General features: G+C 55.3%; 1 protein-coding gene across 1 annotated transcript; it reads left to right on the top strand.

Annotated features, from left to right (window-relative positions):
- The first annotated feature begins 75 nt into the window (after positions 1–75).
- Positions 76–20,744, top strand: NPHP4 (nephrocystin 4). The gene is made up of 29 exons (XM_032131780.1): positions 76–304; positions 563–777; positions 1,640–1,771; positions 3,530–3,702; positions 4,028–4,092; positions 4,369–4,524; positions 5,235–5,371; positions 6,105–6,271; positions 6,353–6,479; positions 7,877–8,059; positions 8,182–8,311; positions 10,522–10,568; positions 11,247–11,437; positions 11,541–11,732; positions 12,343–12,530; positions 12,776–12,936; positions 13,342–13,522; positions 14,375–14,491; positions 14,682–14,761; positions 14,921–15,138; positions 15,230–15,419; positions 15,571–15,654; positions 15,750–15,906; positions 16,225–16,310; positions 17,183–17,268; positions 17,350–17,521; positions 18,086–18,265; positions 19,078–19,221; positions 19,387–20,744. The coding sequence occupies exons 2-29, from the start codon at positions 640–642 to the stop codon at positions 19,525–19,527; spliced, it is 4,023 nt and encodes a 1,340-aa protein (XP_031987671.1). The 5' UTR covers positions 76–304; positions 563–639; the 3' UTR covers positions 19,528–20,744.
- Positions 20,745–21,637: the final 893 nt, after the last annotated feature.

Below are 21,637 nucleotides of genomic sequence, written 5' to 3'. Positions count from 1 at the left end.
CAGCGCAAGGACCCGCCCCGCCCGGTGCGGCACCATCGCCCTAGTAACCCGATGCTGAGCCGGGCGCGACCACCCGCGCTGGAGAGGGGAGGCTGCCGCTGCTGCCGCCGCTTCTGTCCTGCTGCCGCATCCCGCGCTGGGGCGGAATCGCTTCGGGATCGCCTCGCCGCGGACTGTCTCCACTTCCCGCCGCTGATGGGGCGCGGGAGGAGGGCGGCGGGGCGGTGAGCGGCGGCGGTGCATCCGTCCCCCCCTCGGGCCGGCGCGCGGTTGGTCGGGCCCGAGAAGATGGCGTCGGGGCGCGGTGAGTGAGTGGGGGGGTGCGGGCGCTGCCGGACGGGGCCGGTGCCGGTCCCGCTCCCACGCACGGGGATCCCGTGGGGGCGTGGGCGGGCGGCCGCGGGCCGGCGCTGCCCTGGCGGTACCCGTGTGCATACCCAGCCGGGTGCGGGGCGGGGCGGGGCGGGCGTGGGCAGCGGCCGTCCCCACCCACGTTCGGTCGGTGCGTGCGGCTGTGTGTGCTGACCGTGCGCGGTCCGTGTGGCTGTGTTCCCTCCCGCAGGCTGCGTGTCCCCTGGTGCTCCAGCCCCGCGCCCGCCGTAGCTGGCGCCGGGAGGCAGCGGCGACCCCCGGGAGGCGATGGGCGAGTGGGACCGGGTGTTCCGGCAGCACCTGGCGCTGCCGCCGCACCCGCAGCGGGGCCGGGCCCGTCCCCCGCCCCGCTCCACCGCCTTCCGCTGCGTCCTCAAGTACCTGCACGGCGCTGCCCTCTCCCAGGTAGGGGAGATCGGCTCCGCGAGGGGACCCCGCAAGTGTCTTGCTGCGCCCGTTGTTTCTGCTGAGTCTCACTATTCATAGAATCATGAAATAGTTTGGGTTGGAAGGGACCTTACAGATTATCTCCTTCCACTCCCCTGCCATGGGCAGGGCTACCTTCCACTAGATCAGGTTGCCTTTTGCAACCTGCTGGCTTTGAACACTTCCAGAGATGGAGCAGCCACAGCTTCTCTGGGTGGCCTGTGCCAGTGCCTCACCAACCTCACAGGGAAGATTTTCTCCCTAAGATCAAACCAAAATTGCTCCTCTTTGAGTTTAGCCCCCCTCCTCCTTATTCTGTCACTTTCTGTGGATGTACAAAGTCACTCTCCATCGTTTTTCTAAGCCCCTTTTCAGCATTCCTGTCTGTGTGTGTGGGCGTGAGCTCCCAGCAGTGTCTTTTAAAACAAGGTGGTTTTGGGGGGAACTAACTGGAAATCTCCTGGAAGCACAAAGCTGTGTTTCAATCCCATGCCTTATTACCTGCAAATCTGACTTAGCATTTAATTAATTTTTCATTTAGGTTTTTGTTAGTTTAGGTAAGTGTATTTGAATTAAAATTTCTGGAAAGCACTTTAACATCAGCTGCCTCTTTATTTTATGCTTAATGTTCAGTTTTCCCACTTCTCCTTTGCTCCGTCAGCCTCTGGCTTGGAGGCAGGTTCTGCAGCAATGCACGAAGCTGTCTGTGGCCATGTGCCTGATTTGGGCATCCCTTAGAAAACGGGAATTATATCTCTTACCAAAGTGTGTTCTGAGCTTTGGGGACACAGAGCTGGCCTGTCCCTGAGCATCCCCAAAGCTGGTGTGTTGTGCCTTGCAGGGAGTGGAGTACCAGCTGCGCCTCTCCCTTTTCGATGCCACCTACCACCACTTCTTTGGGAGGACGTGGAGGAGCAGCTGGCGAGCTGCCGGCGCTGCCCCACCGCGCTCGGCCAGGGCGGCATTCAATGAGGTAGGGGCTGCCGAGGTCTGGGGAAACACAGCACCAAACCCTTTTCCCTCCCAGCGCTTCCTGACCTTTTGCCCAGAGTGCATCCCAGACACTGCCCATTTATTAAGCTTTCTGTACGTTTTATTGAGGAAACTGGGCTGCTGGGTTTCCTCTGAGGCTGGTGCCACCGCGGGAGCAGCGATGTGCCACCGTGTGCCACCTGCTGTGTTCAGAGCTGGCGGCAGAGAGCAGTGTTTCCCCACAAGTGGGAAGGAAGGGAAGGAGCAGCTGCCCACCCTCCTGCACGGCGCTTCTCTCCCCTTATCTGGGGACTAAACTCTCCCGAGGCCATGCTTCCATCCGCTGCTGATACCGGCAAACCAGGGTGTCCCTTAAAGGGGAGATCCTGCTGCCCGGTAGCATGATCCATGTTTTCCAATTCATAGCTCCTGTTTCCACCTCCTCAGGGCTGCAGGTGAAGTGGAGCACAGCTTGGCCCTGTGCTTTTCCTTCCTTTACATTGACAGTGACATTGAGGGGCGTTGATGCGTGCGTCTCTCTCCTGAGTGTTTCAGTACCGTGCCACCCTGGCTTGTTTTGAAGACGGATGGATTAAAACTAGGGCAGAGAGTGCTGCAGAGAGAGCTGAGTGCTGGGAAGAGCTGCCTTTCCAAATACATTCCCAATGTCTGCAGGCTTCCTGGGTGTTTGCCATGCGGTTGGGAGCAGTTGGCAGGAGTTTTGGGGTGTTGGGGGACTGTGTTGCAGCCTCTCTGTGGTGGCTGAATTGCGTTGCCTGTCCCTGCAGCCGAAGGGCTTGGGGTCTGGCAGAGGAGGGGTGGTCTGCGTGCGAGGTGGGATCTTCTAACTGTGCAGTAGTCAGCAGCTCATTGTTGTGAACAGTTCAGGTGGAGCCGGAATTGATTTGTGACAGGTGAGGGAAGGAGGAACGTCCTTGCTCCTCTGCCTGTGTGTGCTCGCCGGCCTCACCAGAGCAGGAAGGCGTGGGGACAGGGATCAGAGTCTGCGTGTGTGGTGGGTTTTGTCCTCAGGGTCTAGGGGAGAGGAATGCAGTGACAGAAACTGCTGTGTGCATTCAGGAGGGGCCCTTGAGCTCAGTGGCACAGGGGATCCCCTGTAAGGGCTCCCTGTGCCTTTGCAGGGTGAGCCTTGCTCTGCAGGCACAGTGATCAGGTCGTTAATCCAGCACCTTGCAATAAAGGCTAATGGAATAACGATTTATGTCCCGGGGTTGATGCAGGAATGTCTCTCTCTGTTATTCCTTCCTGACAGCCCATATTGCAGTAAACGTTTTCCCTGGAACACTGAGATAATGAGTTTTTAATAGAAAGGTTAACCTAGCTTTAAATTCTGTCCTGGGGAGGTGACCTGTGTCCCATCCCCTCCTGCCCTTAGGTCCAGGCTACTCCCATGTCCCTCCCTGCTGCAGGGTGGTTTCCAGCTAATTTTTCCTGCTCTAATACTGTAGGTCTGGGGTGCATCAAAGCCCTGCTCATTCGGGGTCTGCAGCCTGCTAGTTACCCTGGAAAACAGGTGTTGGCAACAAAAAAAAAGTTAGAAAAAAAAGAGATGATGTTTGAGATTTAAGGGCTGAGATTTCATAGCAGTGCCGGAAGTCATTTGCCATTAGCTTCTGTCTGGAAGTTTTAATGGATGTTCTGGTTGTGCCACTGACTGTCCCAGCACAACAGGCACTGCTCTGCCTGTGGCTGCCCATGTCAGCTCTGAAATAGCCCATCTCTCTCCTTTCCATTCCAGGTTGTTTATTTCCACACCTCCTTGAACCACCCTGGCATCGCTGCTGTCGTGGAAGTGGTAGTGATGGGTGGGAAAGGGGATGGGGGCTCTCAGCATCTTTCCTGTGGGTTTGGAATCATCCCCCTCTTCCACGGTGGATCAGAGGTGACAGACCCGGCCACTGAGGACAGAGCGTAGGTTCTCCTGCTGCTGTGTGACATGTCACACTAGGAATTGAGGTGGCAACGTGCACAGCTCCTTTGGGGGGAGAAAGGGTGGTCCTGGGGCTGCAGAAACAGAGCTGGCATTTAGAAGCTTGGAATTCTTCACTCTGGGGAAGCAATGATGGGTTTGGAAGGGATTCCTGTCCCTTCCCTAAAGGACACGGCTTTTCCAGAATGGGTTGGGTGGGTTTTGCTGCTGAGCAGGGACTTTGTGGAAGATGGAGATGTAGTGGAAGATGGAGAAGTGCTTCAGGGTGGATTTACTGGCCGCTGCACATGTGCTCTTTGCTTTCAGGCTGAAGCTGTACCATGGGACGCCGCGTGCCCTACTGCACCCACGCTTCCAGGACCCTGTGGAAAGTAAGCAGCAGCCAGTTATGGCATCTCGGTCCCTTCTTGGTGGCTTCTCTTACCCAAATGTGTGTTGTGAGTGTCTGCTTCATGTGGGACGTGGTCCGTGTCCTGGTATTGCTCAGTGGACGTGCCTTACTGCCAGCTGGGAATGGCCTGGCTGGGCACACTCAGGTTTTCCTTTGCTCCTAGCACGTGTCTTCACAGATAATGATTCATTCAACATTGGGACTGTGAAGCTGTCTCCCCAGTTTTGGTCATTTTGGGATGTTTTCTTTTCTTTAGAGAACAAATACATGACAGTGATGGAGAAGAGCCACCTGCAGTATGCCCTGAAGTCCCACCAGCCCCTGGAAGCGATATTTCACCTCCTGCCTGAAAACCTGCTGATATCTGGGCTGCAGACTGTTCCTGGCTTGCTGCCGGCACGTGGAGACACAGGTAAGGGCTCCTTCCCTTTCCCTCTGCCTGTGCTGCTCCTGCTTTAAGGCAGCGGGTCCCTGGGAGGCTGTGGGCAGGGCAGGCAGGGCACTGGGATGGGATTTCTGGGAGCACAGTGGTTTCCCTGCAGTGTCTCCCCTTGTCAAGAGCATCTCCTCTGTGTGGGGCCGCAGCCCTCATGCTCAGAGCTCAGTCTGGAATCCATCAAATGGCTCAGTCAGTTCCCTGTCCGTTAATTGATTTGCTCCTGGGAAGCTGCTAGGCATAAGTAATGGTTTAATTGCAGTCGTTCAGCAGAGTCTTGGAAACAGCTTTTGCAGCTTGTTTAAACTCCTCGGAGGTGGGTGCATCATCGAAGGTTTGGGGGGATGAGCTCTTGCCCACTTGGCCTTTGTTAATCTCTCCCTATGGCACATTGCCCTTCGAGCTTCTGCAATTAAAATACGTGAGCTGAAGATTCAGAAGGTAAAAAATTCTTCAGAGTTCTGCAGCTGAATTATTCTTCACCTTCCTGCCTGGAAAACCTACTGCTGATGGCTTTGGGGTTGTAACTGTTGGTACTGAAGCTGAGCAAGTTTCGAAAGCAGCTGAGTCCCTGTAGGTGTTCAGGCCCGTGCTCAGAAGCTGAGTGGGCAGAGCCACTGCTGACACTGCAGGGCACCCCAGCAGTGGTGGCTTGGGAAACCTGTGGCCACCCCCTTGTTGTTCAGGCGACTGCTTGCAGAAGCCCCGGCTGATGAAGACGGTCACCTGCTATCTGGAGCGGCTTTTCATCCGGTTGTACCCTTCCCTGGAGGAGTTTGAGGAGGAACTGCTGGATTTACTGAACAGCGATCGCTTACTTCAGGTAAGTGGAGTGCTGTGAGGGTGCAGCCCTGGCTCAGGGTGCCCAGACAAGCTGTGGTTGCCCCATCCCTGTGTCCAAGTGTCCAAGCCCAGGTTGGATGGGGCTTGAAGCAACCTGGGATAGTGGAAGGTATCCCTGCCCATGGTAGGGTGTGGAACAAGAAAAAGCTCAAGGTCCCTTCCAACCCCAACCATTCTGTGAGTCCATGATTCTAGGTACTGCCAATGTGCTTGGGGCAGGGGAAGGCACAGTGTAGAGCAGTAATTCTAGTGTCTCCTTTGTGGGTGGGGTGAAAAGTGTCAGATAAATGATGTTCATGCATTTGATTCCCTTGGAGTCTCCAATTTTTTTTTGCTGTGGAAGCCTTTAATTTGCGTCCCTATTGGATTAGCACGTGGGTGCTCTGCGTGGGCTTTGTTTTGAACATCCAGACACTCATAAGCAGAATTTGGGTTTGCTTTGCTGTGGGGAATGCAGAAATGAGATGCAGTGGGTATTGAGCCCATCTCTTTGGAGTGGCAGCCACTGGCCAGGTCCTTTCTTGCCAGATATGGACCAACTCTGCCATAAAGACAAAAGATTTTAATATCTATCAACTGCTGGGGGAATGGGTCCTGCTTTTTGAGTTTCTGAAGGGTTACCTTAATTCTTCTCACTGTGGTCAGCACGGGGAGTGACGCTGTGCCACCCCGTGCCACCTCGCTGCCCAAGGTGGAAAACATTCCTGTCTCAGGCTAACACCACGCCGGACGGTGAAGAGGTGGTGGTTCGGGAGCGGCGGCTGCACGTTGGCGTCCACAATGGCCTGCGCTTTGTCCGGGCACCACAGGTCACGGTGCTGGTGCCAGAGGCGGAATTGTCACCGGGTGGCAGCCGGGGGGTGCCCAGCTCTGGAGCCAGGTAGGGGGAGCCCCTCTGCTGCCGGTGCCGCTTCCCTCCTGCCTCAGATGCCTGCCACAGCCGCTTCTCCATCCTGCACAGGGATGCAGGTCAAGCCCTAGCGCTGAGGAGCCGCATCCAGCTGAGTGAAATGGTCCCTCACCCGGCATTTGGGGTCTGCTTCCAGCTGGAATATGTCTTCTGCAGCATGGGGAGAGCCGGTGGGAAGGTAGGGCTGAGAGTGCCTGCTCCTTGTCTCTGTGCGTATGGAAAAGCAGGGATCCGTGCTGGAGGAGTGAGTCCTGCTGAGGAACTCCTTCCTCTGCCCCTGTTTCACCATCCTGCTCCTCCAAGTCGCAGTAGCGCCTTGTTGCATGGCTGTGCTGTAATGCAGGGCCCTGCAAAGTGTGCGGGTGCCTTCCACAGCACTGCACAAAACCACCTGCATACGGGCTCGGTGAATTATTTTAATTACATGTGGTTGCATTTCTCCACTGTTTATATGTAGATGGAGGAATGTAGCCTGCAGCATTCCCATAGTGTTCTGGCAAGCTAATTTGGAAACTTTCAGCTTTTTTTCTAATATAAAAAAGGCTTTTCTTTAGAATTTGGCATTTATGCTGAAAAGAGGTTAACCCCTCCTGCTTCTTTTTTTTGTTTTTGCCCTGAATGCTGAGGTTTTTCTGAGTGCTTCGGCCTGACGTTCTCAAACTGTAAAGGTGGGAGAAATCTCTGAGGGTGGTCTCTGCAGTCAATACACTCTCACCTACTTACTGATTCGTTTACTCACATCTTAGTTTAACCTTTCTGCAAGTTAAACCCAGCTCAATGAGTACTGCGTATCCCCTCCAGAGACCTTGTGCTGTTGGAGCCATCAGCTCTTGGCTGGCTGAATCGATGGCCAAGCATTTGTTAGGAGGCTTTAATCGTCCCACTAAGATGTTCATTGAAAATGTAGCAAACGCCTCTTGTTAAGCTGTCCAGAGTCAAAGTAGGGGAAATGGGCATTTATAAAGCAGGATGTGTGGCAGACCAGAGAGATTTGTACTGAGAAGGAAGGAGACACTGATCTAAGCTGTTGGAAGTTGTTGTTGGGTCCAGCTCTGTTGGAAAGCTAAAGCCCAAGGTCCCACAGAGATTTGGGGTTCCAGAGGCAGATGGCTGTGTGGGGTGTGCTGGCTGGTGCAGTGGTGGAGCCAGTTCCTGTGGTGCAGCCCTGGGCCAGAGTGGTTAATCCCAAAGCTGCTTGCAAAGCTGATCACCTTGTCCTTGTCCTCGGTGCCGTAATTAGCTGTGAGGGGGATGGTGGGTGCTGGCAGAGCCCTCTCTTGTTTCTGTGCCTCTCCTTCGGTGTGAGGGAGGCTGTGGATGTGCTGGGTAAGTGGAAACCTTTCCCCTCTGCCAGGGATGGGGGTCCAATGCATATCCCTTCGTGCAGCTGCTTGAGGGAGGGGTTGCAGATGCATAAGGTCCTGGAAAGTGAAATGTCTCCAGAACAGGATGAAGAGCAGTGGCTTCTGTGATGCCAGAGGCAGGTGTGAGGAGGCATGGTGGGGGATGAGAGCCAGTGCCTGTCTGGTAGCGAGGTGGGGCTGCTTGGTGCTCACTGTGCTCCCCCATCCCCAGGCCCTGTCTGGCAGTGCCCGCGGTGAGGCGGCCGACATGCGCTCGGTGCGCTGGGCTGTCTGGAGCCCTGTCCCGGGCACCGGTGACACCGAGGTGGTCCTGCCCCTGCATGGTGGTGCCCGCCGTGGCCCCTGCCGAGCCTTGGTCTACCAGACCCCGCTGAGCAGCAGGAGCTCCCGGCAGGTAAGGGTGTGCTGGCCCCTGGCAGCTCTGCCTCTGCGTCAGGGCGAGGGAGCCGCTGTCGGAGGCACGAGGGAGGCTGCGTGTAACACACTGTCTGAAAGCATTTTTGTTGCCGATTTCAGGGGAAGCACGTGGAGTCTGGGACTGTCCAATTCCATGTTTCCACTGTTTCGGAAGAACATCTTGTAACTGCTGCGGAGATCCTATGTAAAGACAGGGACGAGTCGAAGCAGCCTCCTACGCCATCGCTGAGTGAGTGTTTTCCAGATCGCTGACATTTAAAATATAGAGTGTGGCACTGGTGTCTGCTTGGGAGAGAAAACAAGACTTTCAGTGAGTTTCAGCGAGCTAGTTATGAATTACTGGAGTGAAGCAAGTTTTTGTCAAGTTGAATTCAGCTCCTTTTAACTTGTTAAGTTCCCATGTGGTAGTATTGCTGAGCCATGTGCAAAATCCCCAGGGACTGCCAGCACTGCCCCAGCCCGCTCCCATTCCAGGTCACCGGGCGCAGTGGCCACACCAGCAGCACATTCTCACTGCAGGTACTGCTGCTCCTCTCTCTGGATTCAGAGTCTCTCCAGACACGGGGGCAAGAGAGATGTCAGTCATAAGCTGAGGAAAAATAATCTGGTTGTGCCACTGCTGAGGGAGCCTGACAGCAGTGTGGGTTGGATTGATGTGTGCAGGACGTGCTGGTGCCTGGCCAGGGAAGAGCAGGCAGCATCTGTGTGTGTGTACACCGATGCATCTGTCTGCAGTTTGGAGCTGTGTGGTCAGGATTCCAGCACCCCTCTGGTCTGTTGGAGATGGAAGGAAAAATGCTGTGGGCTTGGGTTTGGGCACAAAGTTGTGTCCATGCACCGTGCTCCTGAAAATCCTCTCTGGCTGGTTTCTCTCTCATCCCCCTTTTGGGATTGGTGGGAAGCAAACTCCCCTTTCTTTGCAGTGCTGCTCCTGCTGGGGTCCCAGCTGTGTCTCAGGGTGATGCTCCAGGCAGCAGGCAGTGTTTCAGTGTGTGTCACATCTCCCCGGCTCTCTGATGAGCCAGTCCATGGTCTACCAGTGGGTTGCTGTTCCATGCCGGCTTCAGTGCTGTGGTGTCTTCCACACGATGGCAGTGGCACCATGGCTTTGCTGTGACAAATCCTGTGTTTCTGCCAGTGAGGAGCCAGCACTGCTGCTGGGAGGGGCCTTGGAGAAGAGAGCTTTAGGGAAGGATGAAGGAGTCTGGTGATATTGGGGTATGTGGGGTTCATCTCCCTGCAGCACAGGCTGCATCATGCAGATACCTTCCTGGTGCTGCCTGAAAAGTTTTTCCTAGTGCCTTTCAGCTGTAGGTGGCTGGGATGCTGATGGAGTTGTGGTGAAGGGAGAGGGAAGCAAATGCTGACGCTGAGTTTCCATCCTGGTGCTGGTCTGGTGTGCTTCAGCTTGGGGGAGTGTGCTGGGCTGTGGGCTGTGTCCCTAGTGAGGGGAGATCCCCATCAAGGTGATTTTCAGGGACAAACTCCATGGCATTTTCCCGGCTCCTGGGGGCTTACGGCACCAGGGAGAGCTTGCAAAGTGCAGCGGTGGTCCCAGAGCTGTGCCCCTCCAGCCTGTATCCCAAGGTGCTGAAGGGACTATTGGGTTAACTTTTTGTAGAGCTCTGTTGAGAAACGTGCTGCTGTCTGGCCCAGGGGAGGCTGAGAGCTTCTTCTGTCAGCTCAGATGCTGGTACTGCTGCTGTATCTGTCCATCCTCTTCTTAACGCCAGCCAAAGCCATCCTAACTGGAAGGAAACAGTATTTCAGGCACGAGGGAGACGGGGTGGTTTCCTTCACACAGCAGCCAGCACGGAATAGCTGGGATATACGTGGTGGGGAAAGCAAATTAAGGTCTCAGCATCACGTGGATGCAGAGATGGAACATCTGTGCCCCTGCTCTGCCGCGAAGGACCCGCGGCTCCACGGCGCAGTGAGCTCAGCTGTGCCGGCGCAGGGAGCAGCCAAATATAAACAGGATAAAGCTCCCACCGTTTCGGGGCACAAATGCTCGAGCAGATGAAGGGAGTGACAAAAAATAACAGAGAAGCAATGAAAACCTTAAGGATCCTAAAACTTTCACGTCTCATTAAGCATCCCACTTAGGCAGCACCATGTGGCCGTGGGGCACCGCGGCGCTGTCAGGGGATGGGGGAGCTGCTGTTTGTGGCAGAGTTAGCCTGATTCCCGGCAAAATAACGGATGGATCTGGAGACGTGCTGTGTTAACCCCCAAGCAGCAGTCATACTGGGAAATAAGTAAAGTGAAATGCTGCTTGGGTAAGCTTGGGTAAGCTGCTTCGCTGTGCTGCCTTCACCCCTAGAATTGAAAAGGGCTGGTGGGAGGAGAGGGCAGGTTTGGTGGTGGTGGGTGCAGCTGCAGTTATGGGGCCTGGGGGTGATGGCTCCTCTACAGCATCTCTCCTATCCCTCTCCACAGGAGTGCCAACCCCACGGCAAGTGCCAGTCTCCCCCCGGGGACCAGGGGTAAGTGCCACATGCACCAGTGGGGGTGGGTGGTGGGCATTCCCCAGGGGATGGCCCATATGTAGGATGTGCTTCTGGACCCATCCTCTGCCTGTTTTCCTTTCTGCTGTGGCCAAGAGGCACCAAGTGTCCTCAAATCCACCTCCTCCAGGCAGCAAAACAGCTCCTGCCTGTGATGTGCTGAGTGAGGTTCCCTGTGCTCTTTTCACACCCCAGGAGTGAGGGCAGCTCTGGTTTTTGACAGTCCAGATTTGCTGGGTGCTGTCATCCCCGGTATGTGCTGACAGTGACACACAGTTTGTTCATGCAGAGCTCCCAGGATTTAAGGAGGGCTATGAATACTGAGAGCCCTCTTTATGCTGTTTTATATCTTGATGCAGGAATCAATGCACACAAATATTTTTGATGAAATGAAATGCCTCATAAGGCCACATTAAACAGTTTGATCTTCCTGCTGCATGTGCTCATGCCTCCTCTTGCCAAGGGAGCGAGCAGCAGGGAAATGGCAGCAGAGGTGCAAACCCTTGTGTGGCCAAGCTGTGCCACTTCCTGGTGGAATGACAGCACTGGGGCACGCAGTGGCCGAGCTCCTTTAGCAAAGAGGGGCTGCTGGCCGACCTTGCCACAGAGACTGCCTCAGGGGGCTGCGGGTGCTCACACTCACCACTCTCCCACCAGCTCTCAGTGTCACAGCTCGTGGCCTCGCCACGGGGCACAGGCCAGACCCTGCAGCAGGATGCGGGCATCACCCACCTGGAGGCCGACCTTGGCTCACCGGATGCGGAGCCCTGTGCCAGTGACCAGCTGCGGGCGCTGCCCTTCACCCCGCTGCAGCTGCCCATGGCTGCTGTGGGGCTGCAGGCATGCAGGTGATGCTCGGCTGCCCCTCCCCAGGTTCCTGTGGCCCCATCACCCGGCCTGCCAGGGTTCCCGTGGCCCCTTCTGTGGAGCTCACTGCTATTCCTCCATCAGTTCCCGTGTGTCCCTGTCTCGCGCCTCGCTGGCGCGCCTGCACGCCGCCGGCTTTCCGGACATCCTGGACTATAACCAGGAGCCAGTGGAAATCTCGGAGCCAGTGGAGCTGGGCAGTTTCAACCTGCGGCTGGAGGAAGCTGACCCTCTACAAGGCAATGAAATAGTCCTGCAGTTCCTGGCGTTTGGCAGGTGGGATGGCAGCTTGGGGTCTTGTGTGGGCAGATCCCAAAGGCCTCCTGGGCAGAGTCCTTTCCCCAGATTCCCCCAACCCACTTCGCTGTCCTTGCAGAGGTGCCTCTTCTAGCACCTGCCATGGAGGCAAGGCCCTAGAGGGTTTTTGTGATGATGCTTTTGTCCTTCCCGGGCACTTTTAAGTCATAATTCAGTTTTTTTTAGTTGGATCCATGAGCCACAATGTGATGTCAGAGCTCATTAATGCAGGGTTTCTCCAGAAATGCAAATGGAGTTGGGAAAGTTGGCACCCAGGGAGTGGCTTTGGCTGGATAAGGCCCCGCTTCTGTTTTTTCCATGGCTGGCAGTGTGCTGTGGGAAGGTAACACACTGCCTTTGCTGGGCGCCTCCATCACAGCATATGGCAGGAGACAGCTGGAATTACAAAGCTTTTTGGAAAGTTAAGGCAAACCGTATGGCCGCTGTCTTCAGAAAAGTCCAAATACTTGTGGTGCTGCCAATCTTCTCTTGTTCTTCCGCTTCTTGGCATGTGCCAAATGCACGAGGAGCTCGTGATAGAGTGGCAGTGCTGTGCCACAAGTAACTCAAACCCCTTTCTCTCCTCAAGGGATGCCCAGGGTAGCACAGAGGGGCCGTGGCCGAGGACTGTCTTCCTCACCTTCCAGTTCTACCGTTTCCCACCGGTCACCACGCCCCGGCTGCAGCTGGTCAGCACGGACAGGGGGCCGGCAACCGGGCTGGCTGTGCTGGCGCAGCTCCTTGTCCGGGTCAACGAGGACGGGACCCTCAGCACCAGTAAGCTCTGCTTTTAGCATCTGTGTGTGGCTGCTCCTATTCTGTTGAGTCGGTTAGGCTTGCCTCTAGCCTGAGGGATGGGCTGGTGTCTGTTAATAGCAAACCTCTGCTGGTTTGCACATCATGAAAAACATTCAAAATGTCAAATGTTTGAAGTAAAGCACTGAGTGTCAGTTGTGTGAGGTGCACGTTGAGGCTGCCCACCACGCCAAATGCCATGTCTGTGACAGTGTGGTGTCTTGCAGGACCACCGGGCTTGCAGCTGAAGTACATGGTGGATCCGGCTTTCCTGCGGCCCGGGGAGCAGCGCTGGTTCCTGCGGTACCTGGCCGAGCACAGCCTCCAGATTGATGTCTGGGATGGAGACTCCCTGCTCCATGTTGGGTCTGCTGCTGTTAAACTGGAGGTATTGGTTAGGTTGAAGGTCTTTTCCCATGGCTGGGCGTGCTGAAGGACCCCCCTGCCTGTGTGGAGTGCTTGGGAGGAGCCCAGCTCTCCCTTTGGTCCTCTGTTGAGATGCTGTTGCGTTGTCCTTGTGTCTTCAGTAATGGAGATGCTGTCAGCCCCTCTGTGTAGCCAAGTCTGGTGTCAGCTTGACAAGCCCTTAATCACAGGATTTGTTATCTTTTCCTCCAAAGTGATGACAAAGCATTAACTTTCCTTGCCCTTCCCTGGAACTCTGGCAGTATTTTAGCACTAAGCCCTGCAGAGCCAGGACATCCAGTGTCATTCGTACCCAGACCCCTTGACCCTTCCAGACCAGACTCCCTAGTAACTCGTTGCACCTTTTCTGTCCTTGCCTTTTCCCCAGCCCCTGCTGCGCCAGGGCCAGAGGGCTGTCAGGACCTACCATGAGCTGGAGGTGGCCACGACTGAGTACGAGCCGGATGGGACGGTGATGGGCCGCGAGGCTCTGCGGCACGGTGCCCTGCGGCCCCTCGGTGTCCGTGTGGCTGTGAGGGGCCGCCTCCACCTCTGCCTGGCCAATGTTGGTGAGAACCCACTGCTCATGCGACCCAAAGGCTTGGGTGGGGCACGCAGCATGTGCAGGGCTGTACCTGAGTGAGACCCAGGCTGATGGGGATGTCATCCTTCCCAGAACCTGCTGGCTGCTTTTATTTTATGTATTTAATTCTGTGTCCTATAAATGTGCAGTGACTCCAGGTTTTAAAATCTTATCTTCAGAGGAGAGATTAGCTCCATATAGGATATCTTCAATCGTCATTTCCATACTTTGCCTGCAAAGGGCCGATAAGCTCCTGGGAAAGAGAATCTGAGATCCACAACCCAGGGAGTGGTTTAACTCACACCCTGACAAAGAAGAAGGACCAAGGGAAGAAGTAGAGCTGCTGTGCCAGGACAGCAGCTGCCCTTTGGTGTTTTTCCCATCCTCTTTTTTTTTTAAATTTCAAAATATTTTTAGAAATAGGATGGCAAAGCTTGGTGCCCTTTCCTGAAGGATGGGGATGGGATGTGTAGGCTGGGCAAATAGCCGGTGGGTTTAGAGCCTTGTGTGGCTGCACTTGGCACAGCCTTTGTGGGAGTGGGGAGATGCAGCAGCATGTGGCCATGCTGTGGGAGGCAGAACACAGAAATGGAAGCAGGAGCCACTGAGGGGCTCAGGATGGTGTGTGCTGTCCGTGCTGCTCCATCACTGGGCAGGTGGCTGTGTGATAGAACAGGCCCTGGCGAGAACATGAGGCTCTTAGGGCATCACTGGCTTCCAGATATTCCCTCCTGCTTGTGTAAATTGGCTGAACAGAGCTGCAGGGAGGTAAAAATTGGCAGTAGATTTTATAACAATGAAAACGGATGGTTTCCACTCCTGTCTCTGCTCGTGGCAGGTCACCCGTGTGAGGAGACCCCAGGGCAGTTGCCATCCCAAACTCATATTGTCACTGCACCAGACAGCACTGTCACCACCCCACGTGGCAGCTGGCGCTCCCCGAACACTGCTGGTGGTGAGTCCTGCTGGGGCTTGGCCTGTCCCCCATGGGTTGAGGTGGGCAGGGTCTCTGCTGCTGCAGTGTCACCTGTGCATCAGCTGCCCCCTCTGCTGCTCCCCTTCCCATCCCTGCAGCTTTGTGGGGGCCTTGGGGACTGCAGTATCTTGGGGTCCTTCCTTGGTGCCACGGTGCTCTCTCCCCACAGGTGGGAGGACGGCGTGGGCACGGAGGCTGGTGGATGTGGACAATGAGCTGGAGGCCGCACTGCGCAGTCGCCAGCCAGAAGTGAGCCTGGACACCCTGGCCACCCTCAGTGAGGCCGTGTCCACCCACTGGCTGCAGCACATGGTGCTGGTGTGGCTGCACGAGGGTGCTGGTGGCAGGAGGGCGCGGGCTGGAGCCCCTGTGGTGGCTCCGGGCTTATGGTTCCTTCTCTCCTGGCAGGGCTGGCCGAAGCAGCGTACCTGGGACTTGCAGGTCATCAATGCCTACCGGGATCACATCAAGGGAGAGAGCATCTACCAGATGCTCAGCCAGGCCATCACAGCCACCCGCACTGTCCACGCCGTGCTGGGGACAGCTGAGTTCTTTGAGTTCGCCCTGAAGAACCCATACAGCGTCCAGCACACCGTGACCATTGAGGTTGACCACCCTGAGCTCAGGTGGGGGCTCCTGTGTGTGCCTGGGGAGATGCCAGGGTGGCATCAGTTCCCACCCAGTCGTCACCAGCACCTCTGCTGCTCACTGCCCCAGTGTCATACTGGACCCGAGGGAGTGGCGCCACTTCAAAGAGCTGACCAAGAGTGTTACACCAGTGGAGGAGGATATGTTCCATCTCCGTGATGACCTCAAGCCTCAGGTCTACCTGCGCCCCAGTGAGACTGTCCGCATCCCCTTCAAATACCAGACCTTCTCTGCAGATCCCGCCGTGGTTGCGGCACAGGTAGGCACGGGCCCGTTTTGAGCTGTTCCTGGTAGGAAGTGTTCCCCTCGGCTGTGTTTGCCGATGCAGAGCAGGCTGGTACAGCCATGGGGAGCACCACGCAGCTGCAGCGATGCTGCACCCTCAGGGAACTCACTCTTGCATCCTGCAGGGGCCAGCTGGGCTGGGCACTGGTGCCAATGCAGACACTCACTCCCTTGGGAAGAGCGGGGCCAAGCAGACAAAGCTCATCCAGGTTAGGGAACCAGGTGAAACAGTGCTTGAGGGGCTGCATGGGAGGAGCAGAATCACTGGAAAACTCCATCCCTCTCCTGCTGGCCCCCGGGACAGGTCTCCTTCCAGGTGAGCGGGGGGAAGCCCATTGCGCTCCTGCGGGTGAAGGTGGAGCCGCAGCCCCATGTGGTGGACCAGACCTTCCGCTTCTACCACCCAGAGCTCACTTTCCTGAAGAAAACCATTCGGCTGCCTCCCTGGCACACCCTCCCTGGTGAGTCCATGACATGTCTGGCAAGGTTTGGGGTCTTCCCTGTTAGTCATCGTCTGTGGTTCATGGAGCCTTTCTGGAGGCACAGCAGCATTCAGGGAGTACATTGCTGCTTCCTCACCCCTTCATGGCCCTGGGCTCCTCACTTGCTCTCCTTCCATCTTTCTCCGTTAACTTCAACCCAAATTCCCTGCACCTGCACACCCGTGTGGTTTGCTGGCAGTCCAGCAGGAGGGGTTCTGTGTGCAGCTGTGTGGGGTGCAGAGGAGAGGCACAGGCAGAGGAAAAGCTGAAGGTGGTTTCCTCGGTCCCTGTCCACAGGCACGCCGGTGGGGGTGCCAGGCGGGCAGCCCGAGATGTTTGTTCGCTGCAGCGACCCTGACATCATTTGTGAAACCAAATCCTTGGTATGTTACACTTCGCCATTGCTGTTCTTCGCGTCCTTCTCCTGCAGTTTATTTTGGTTGGCAGAGAGCTGCCGATGTGGGTGCAACCACAGAGCTGTGTACCAGCCCGTGGCACTGACACAGTGGCAGCGATGAAGCTGGAATTGCTTTTTATTCCCAATTAAAAGGAGCTGCATTGTTTTGGCGGGGGAGGCTGAGCATTGCCCCTTATCGCATCATGCAGCAGCCTGTGCTCGCTTGTTCTTTTGAGCAAGTACCAGATGATTCAGATGCTGGGGAAAAGCAGCCTTTTGTTGGGCTGGGATAGACCTTCCTGCTGCTCAGGGTATCCGCAGCCGCCGGCAGCGTGTGGTGGGACGGTGTGTCCTTGGGGTGCACAGCAAAGCCTGTCCCTGCTGAAGGATGCTGAGGCAGTGGGGCAGCTCCGTGCCCAGCCCTGCACCATCCCGCTCTCTCCCTGAGCAGAAGGTTCTCCTGGGCTGGCTCCACAGCAGGAGGGGATGGAAGGGAAAAATAAGCTTGGGCATGTCCATGCAAATGGCGACGAGGGATACTTGCTAATTGCTGTTGCGGAAATGCGTTAGTATGGTAATTGGGTTAGGGCTTGTTAGAAAACTTGCAGAAAATTTGCCAAAATTTGATTACAGATACAGACCTGGAATGTGATAGTCATTTGTATCCTCTTTTGTAATTAAAAATACTGGGGGAGCTCAGCCAAGCTGTATAATAACTTAATAACGTAGTTTAACGAGGTGCTGAAAGCATCTGCTTTCATAAGGGAGTTGGTGGTGGTTTCCCTATTAAGGGGAAGACACTTTTGGGGTCCTCATTAGCTGGTCAACTGCTGGGACAATGCTCTGGTGTCTATGCAGGGGCCTGGCGAGCCACAGGACATCTTCCTCAAAGTAGCTGGAGGACCAAGCCCGCAGATCAAAAAGTTCTTTGTTGCTATTTATACGTAAGTAGCAGGACCCCAAAAGGGTGGGGAACGTTGACTCCCATGGTGTGTGGCGAGCCCTGTCCGTCTGTCCGTGCACAGGGACACCTGGCTGGCAGCGCCTGTCCAGATCTGGCAGTTCTACCTGCACTCGCTGCAGCGCCTGGACGTCGCCTGCACGGCCGGGCAGCTCACCCGCCTCTCCCTGCTGCTGCGCGGCACCGCGGCCCCGCGGAGGGTGCAGGCCTTCACCTCCCACCCCCAGGAGCTGGAGGTAACCCTTGTGGCGGGCTGGGGGCTGGCTGGCCTGGGCCAGCCCAGAGAAACCCCCTCCAGAAAGCAAAAGGCAACCCACTCGGAGTTGTGAACAACTGAGAGCCGTAAAGCGTTTGTGATAATTATCTTTTGATTAGAGCTGTCATGTGTAGGATCATTGGCGCGAAACCCCGGAGGGCAAATTATCTGCGTTAATGAGACTGTCTGAAGACTCACAATTTCTTTAGAATTTGTTCGTCCATAATTGGAAATGTGAATAATAAAAAGGGAGAAAACCTCCATTGCTGTCCCGTAAGGGAAAGGCAAAGGCTCCCCAGGCAAAGCCTATGTGGGGGAACCCCTGGGCTGGGGAGGCCCTGGCTGTTCCCAAGTGGCTCTTGTCGTTCCTGACACAAATTAGTCCCAGAGTATTCCTGGGGATGGGAGGGACGGGATTCAATAGTGGTGGAGTAGGGGTACAGGCTTTTAAGAGCATTTTGGTCTAATTGATGCTCCAAGCTGGACTTTTCAGGGCTGGGATCAGCTGTTGTGGGTGGCTGTACCTCCAGGTGTCGTTCCACAGGTGGATCCAAACGGCGCCTTCCTCCTCCCTGCCAATGGCATCCAGGACCTGTACATCGGTGTGAGGCCACGGCGGGCTGGCAGCAAGTTCATCTACCTCAACCTGGTGGATGTGGAGTCCCACCAGCTGGTGTCCTCCTGGCTGCTCTGCCTGTCCTGCAGGCAGCCTCTCATCTCCAAGGTACGGCAGCTCTCGCGACTGAGAAACGTGGTGATGGCGCCGGATCAGTGGTCTCAGTTCAGCCAATAACCTGGGGCCATCTTCTGCTTCTTCCTCTCTTTCCATCTGTGGTTTTTTTGGCACTTGCCACCATAAACACACATTTAGCCCTTGGGATATTTGACTAATCTCACTGAAGCCCCTGGTAAAATGTCTTTTAGGCTGTTTTGGAGGCAGCCCCATGCTGAGGAGCGGCAGCTCGGAAGTATTCCCGGTTGTGAAATTAGAGCTGCAGCATGCTGCTTTCGATTAGCGCTGTGCTGGCGGAGGCCTTGCCTCAAAGACAGAAAATTAGTTTTCCTGGCTAATGTGTTCCTTCTAAAAATGTTTTCCTGAACCCCTTGGTACTGGGAAAGGTTCAGATTGGCATTTGCACTGATAACCCATTGTCCTGCCACATGCTGCTTGTGCTGTGGGGTGTTAAGAGAATCACAGAGTAGTTGGGGTTGGAAGGTGCTGTTCAGGGTCATCAAGTCCATCTAGTTATCTGAGGGAGCACCACAACTCTCCCTGGGAATGAGAAGGAGCTGGCTAGTCTCCACTGCTCTGCCAGCCCTTTGTCCTTCACACTCGTAATTAATTGTTGCTGCTTTTGATCAAGGGTGGGTTCTTTCTGCTGGCTGGCAGAGCAGATGTGAGGTGTGGGAGGGGAGGGAAGGGAAGGCAGCGTGTGGGAGGCAATTCTCTGTGGTGGGTTTGGGGGAGTGCCCGTTGTGGCTGCTGCCCACCTTGCCATCTGTGCCGCCTTGCCACGGCCCCTGCTTGCCCCACAGGCCTTTGAGATCTCGCTGCCCGCGGGAGGTGGGAGAGGCTGCAACAAGCGCATCACCTACACCAACCCCTACCCCTCACCCCGGCTCTACTTCTTATGCACCAACCGCCCCGACCTGCTGCAGTTCAAGGAGGACTCTTTCGAGGTACGTCCTGCTGCCAACACTCCCCCCTCTTCAGGCCCCTCATCTGGCCAGACCAGGCGATGCTGGGTGGGTGCCCGGCACGAGGGCCACCCTGGCCTGGGGAGAGTGGGCACCTGAAGGGCCCTGGCCAGGTGCTGCCACCTCCTCCGGCCCTCTCTCCCGCAGGTGGCCGGAGGGGAGGTGTACACCATTGGCCTGCGCTTCGCCCCGAGCCCGACCGTGGGGGAGGAGGAGATCCTGATTCACATCAATGACCACGAGGACAAGAACGAGGAGACCTTCTGCGTGAAGGTCCTGTACCAGTGAGGCTGCCCGCCTGCCACTGCAAAGCTGCTGGTTCCTGCGCCAGCCCAGCGGCTTCGTCAGCACCGCCTCGGGGGTATCCGTGTCTGTCTGAGCGTGGTCATGACCCCCAGCCCCTCACTGTCACCTTGCCAGGCCGGGAGGTCTCTCTGTCACTGGGGTCCCTGGGCACTGCTGTGAGTGCCGGTGGTGCCGAGCGGCTCCATCCGCCCCAATCGAGACGAGTGGATGTGTTTGTTACGGCACTTTGTGACTGCAGGATCTGTATTTTTGTTAAGTGTGACGATATTTTAGGCACTTTGAATCTTTTTTTAACTTAAAAAGTTTGCAGATTTGATTCTGCGGAATATTTTTAAAGTATATTTTATATTCTACGGAGAGTTTTGTACACACTAAGGCAGTTCTATGGGATTTTTGATACTTCTTACTCATCCTTGAACCATAAAAATTGCTGTACGTAACTGTCAGAGTGTGGCAGCATTTTCTTCTCGGGGAGGTGGAAATCCTCAGCATCCTTGTCCTGTGGAGATGAGTGCTGGAGGTCCCCTGTGTCACCCCCATCCCCTGGAGCATCCTGGGGGTCAGGGCAGGGACTGTAAATGGGACTGGGAGGGAAGAGCAGCCCACCAGCTCTGGAAATGCTGCCTCACTCTCCACAGGCTTGAGGCTGGTGAATTAGTGGCCCCGATGAAGTCAGGTGCCGAGTTCCTCTGCCTCCCTTGAACTGATGGGAAATGACAGCTCATATTTTAGAACTGATTATACTGTCTGCAGCACAGAGAGGCCCCGGAGTTGGGTTATTAAAGTAGATTAGCTGAATAATTTTTATTACATTTTCACACAACGCTATTTCTTGAGGCTTATGAATGAGCTGGTGCTGTACCTGCAGCACAGGCAGCTCGAGTGGTGAATGATGTGCCAACGTTCAGGGGATGCCAGCACAGGGACTCGAGCTGAGCTGGTGCTTGAATGGTGCTGCCTGCTGCCCTGCAGCACACATCTGTGGCCCAAGAGCTACAGAACTGTCATTAAGAAAAGTTGATAAAACTTTTCCTGTAGGAAATACAAATGCCTTGTGTCCCAGCTGCTTGGCATTACGGCCATGGCCCTTGGAATTGCTGCTGCTGCTGCCTCTCAAACTCACAATGAGCGTGGGAGCAGCTTCCTGGGTTCCCACTTGTTAATAAAGTCATCCCTGCTGATGACAATGAACTCGAGCACCCGTGCCTGGCATGCAGCTTGGTGTGCTTTTCCCATTTGCATTCATGTCAGGAAGGAAACTGGATTCCAGTAATGACGGAATTAATTTGCCCTAAAAATCTCGGTTTGTGTCTCATCACCGAGGTGTACAGAGAGGGAAGGATTGAGAAGCCCTTGCCATGGGTTCAGTAATTTTCTGTGGTGTTGTCCCTCTTGGAGTAGATGCAAATGAGACCTTTTGGGGACTGGAGTGTCACTGCCTTGGCAAAGGCATTGGTGGAATGGCACCAGAGGAATAAGGAGAGCAGGGAGACCTGGCCCCCAGCACCTGGGCTAGGGAGGGGCAACTAAAAAATGGCAACTAGTAATGAGAAAATAAGGTAAAAAGAAAAGTAAAACCAACATAGGAGTTGGGGGCAAAGCTCCCTGCAGCAGCTGAAGGCCCTTTGGGAAACCAGCTCTCAGGCTGCCTGAGCCTCAGCAGGGTTTGCCGCCAGCCCAAACTTTTAAACCCAGCTTGTTTTCCCCATTATGAGAAGGAAATTGCGACTGCCTGAGAACCCTCTAATTAAACAAAGCCTCACCATAATATTTGCTGGGAGCTTGCCAGCCCTGTAATATGACATTACCGGGCATCTTTATTAGCTGAAATGAGTATTTAGCGCCTCTGCCAAACTGAAAGCTGATTGGGACGCGTGGAAACAGCACAGCAGCATCCAGCAAAGGCTCCTGTGACCTGCTGGAGAGGCAGCATCACCCTGAGGGGCTTCCCACTAAGACAAATCCTCTCTTGGTTATTTCCATGTCACCCAAATCCAGCCCAGCAGCCCCAGCGTGGGAGTTTGGGAGGTTTATTCCCCGTTTCTCCCACTTGTCTCTCTGAAAGCACATCACCGACTTGATAAAACCTGAT

Source organism: Corvus moneduloides, chromosome 22 (assembly GCF_009650955.1).
Source record: "Corvus moneduloides isolate bCorMon1 chromosome 22, bCorMon1.pri, whole genome shotgun sequence".
Taxonomy (NCBI): domain Eukaryota; kingdom Metazoa; phylum Chordata; class Aves; order Passeriformes; family Corvidae; genus Corvus; species Corvus moneduloides.
The sequence above is the reverse complement of the archived record's forward strand: the minus strand, read 5'-3'. Positions and strand labels throughout refer to the sequence as shown.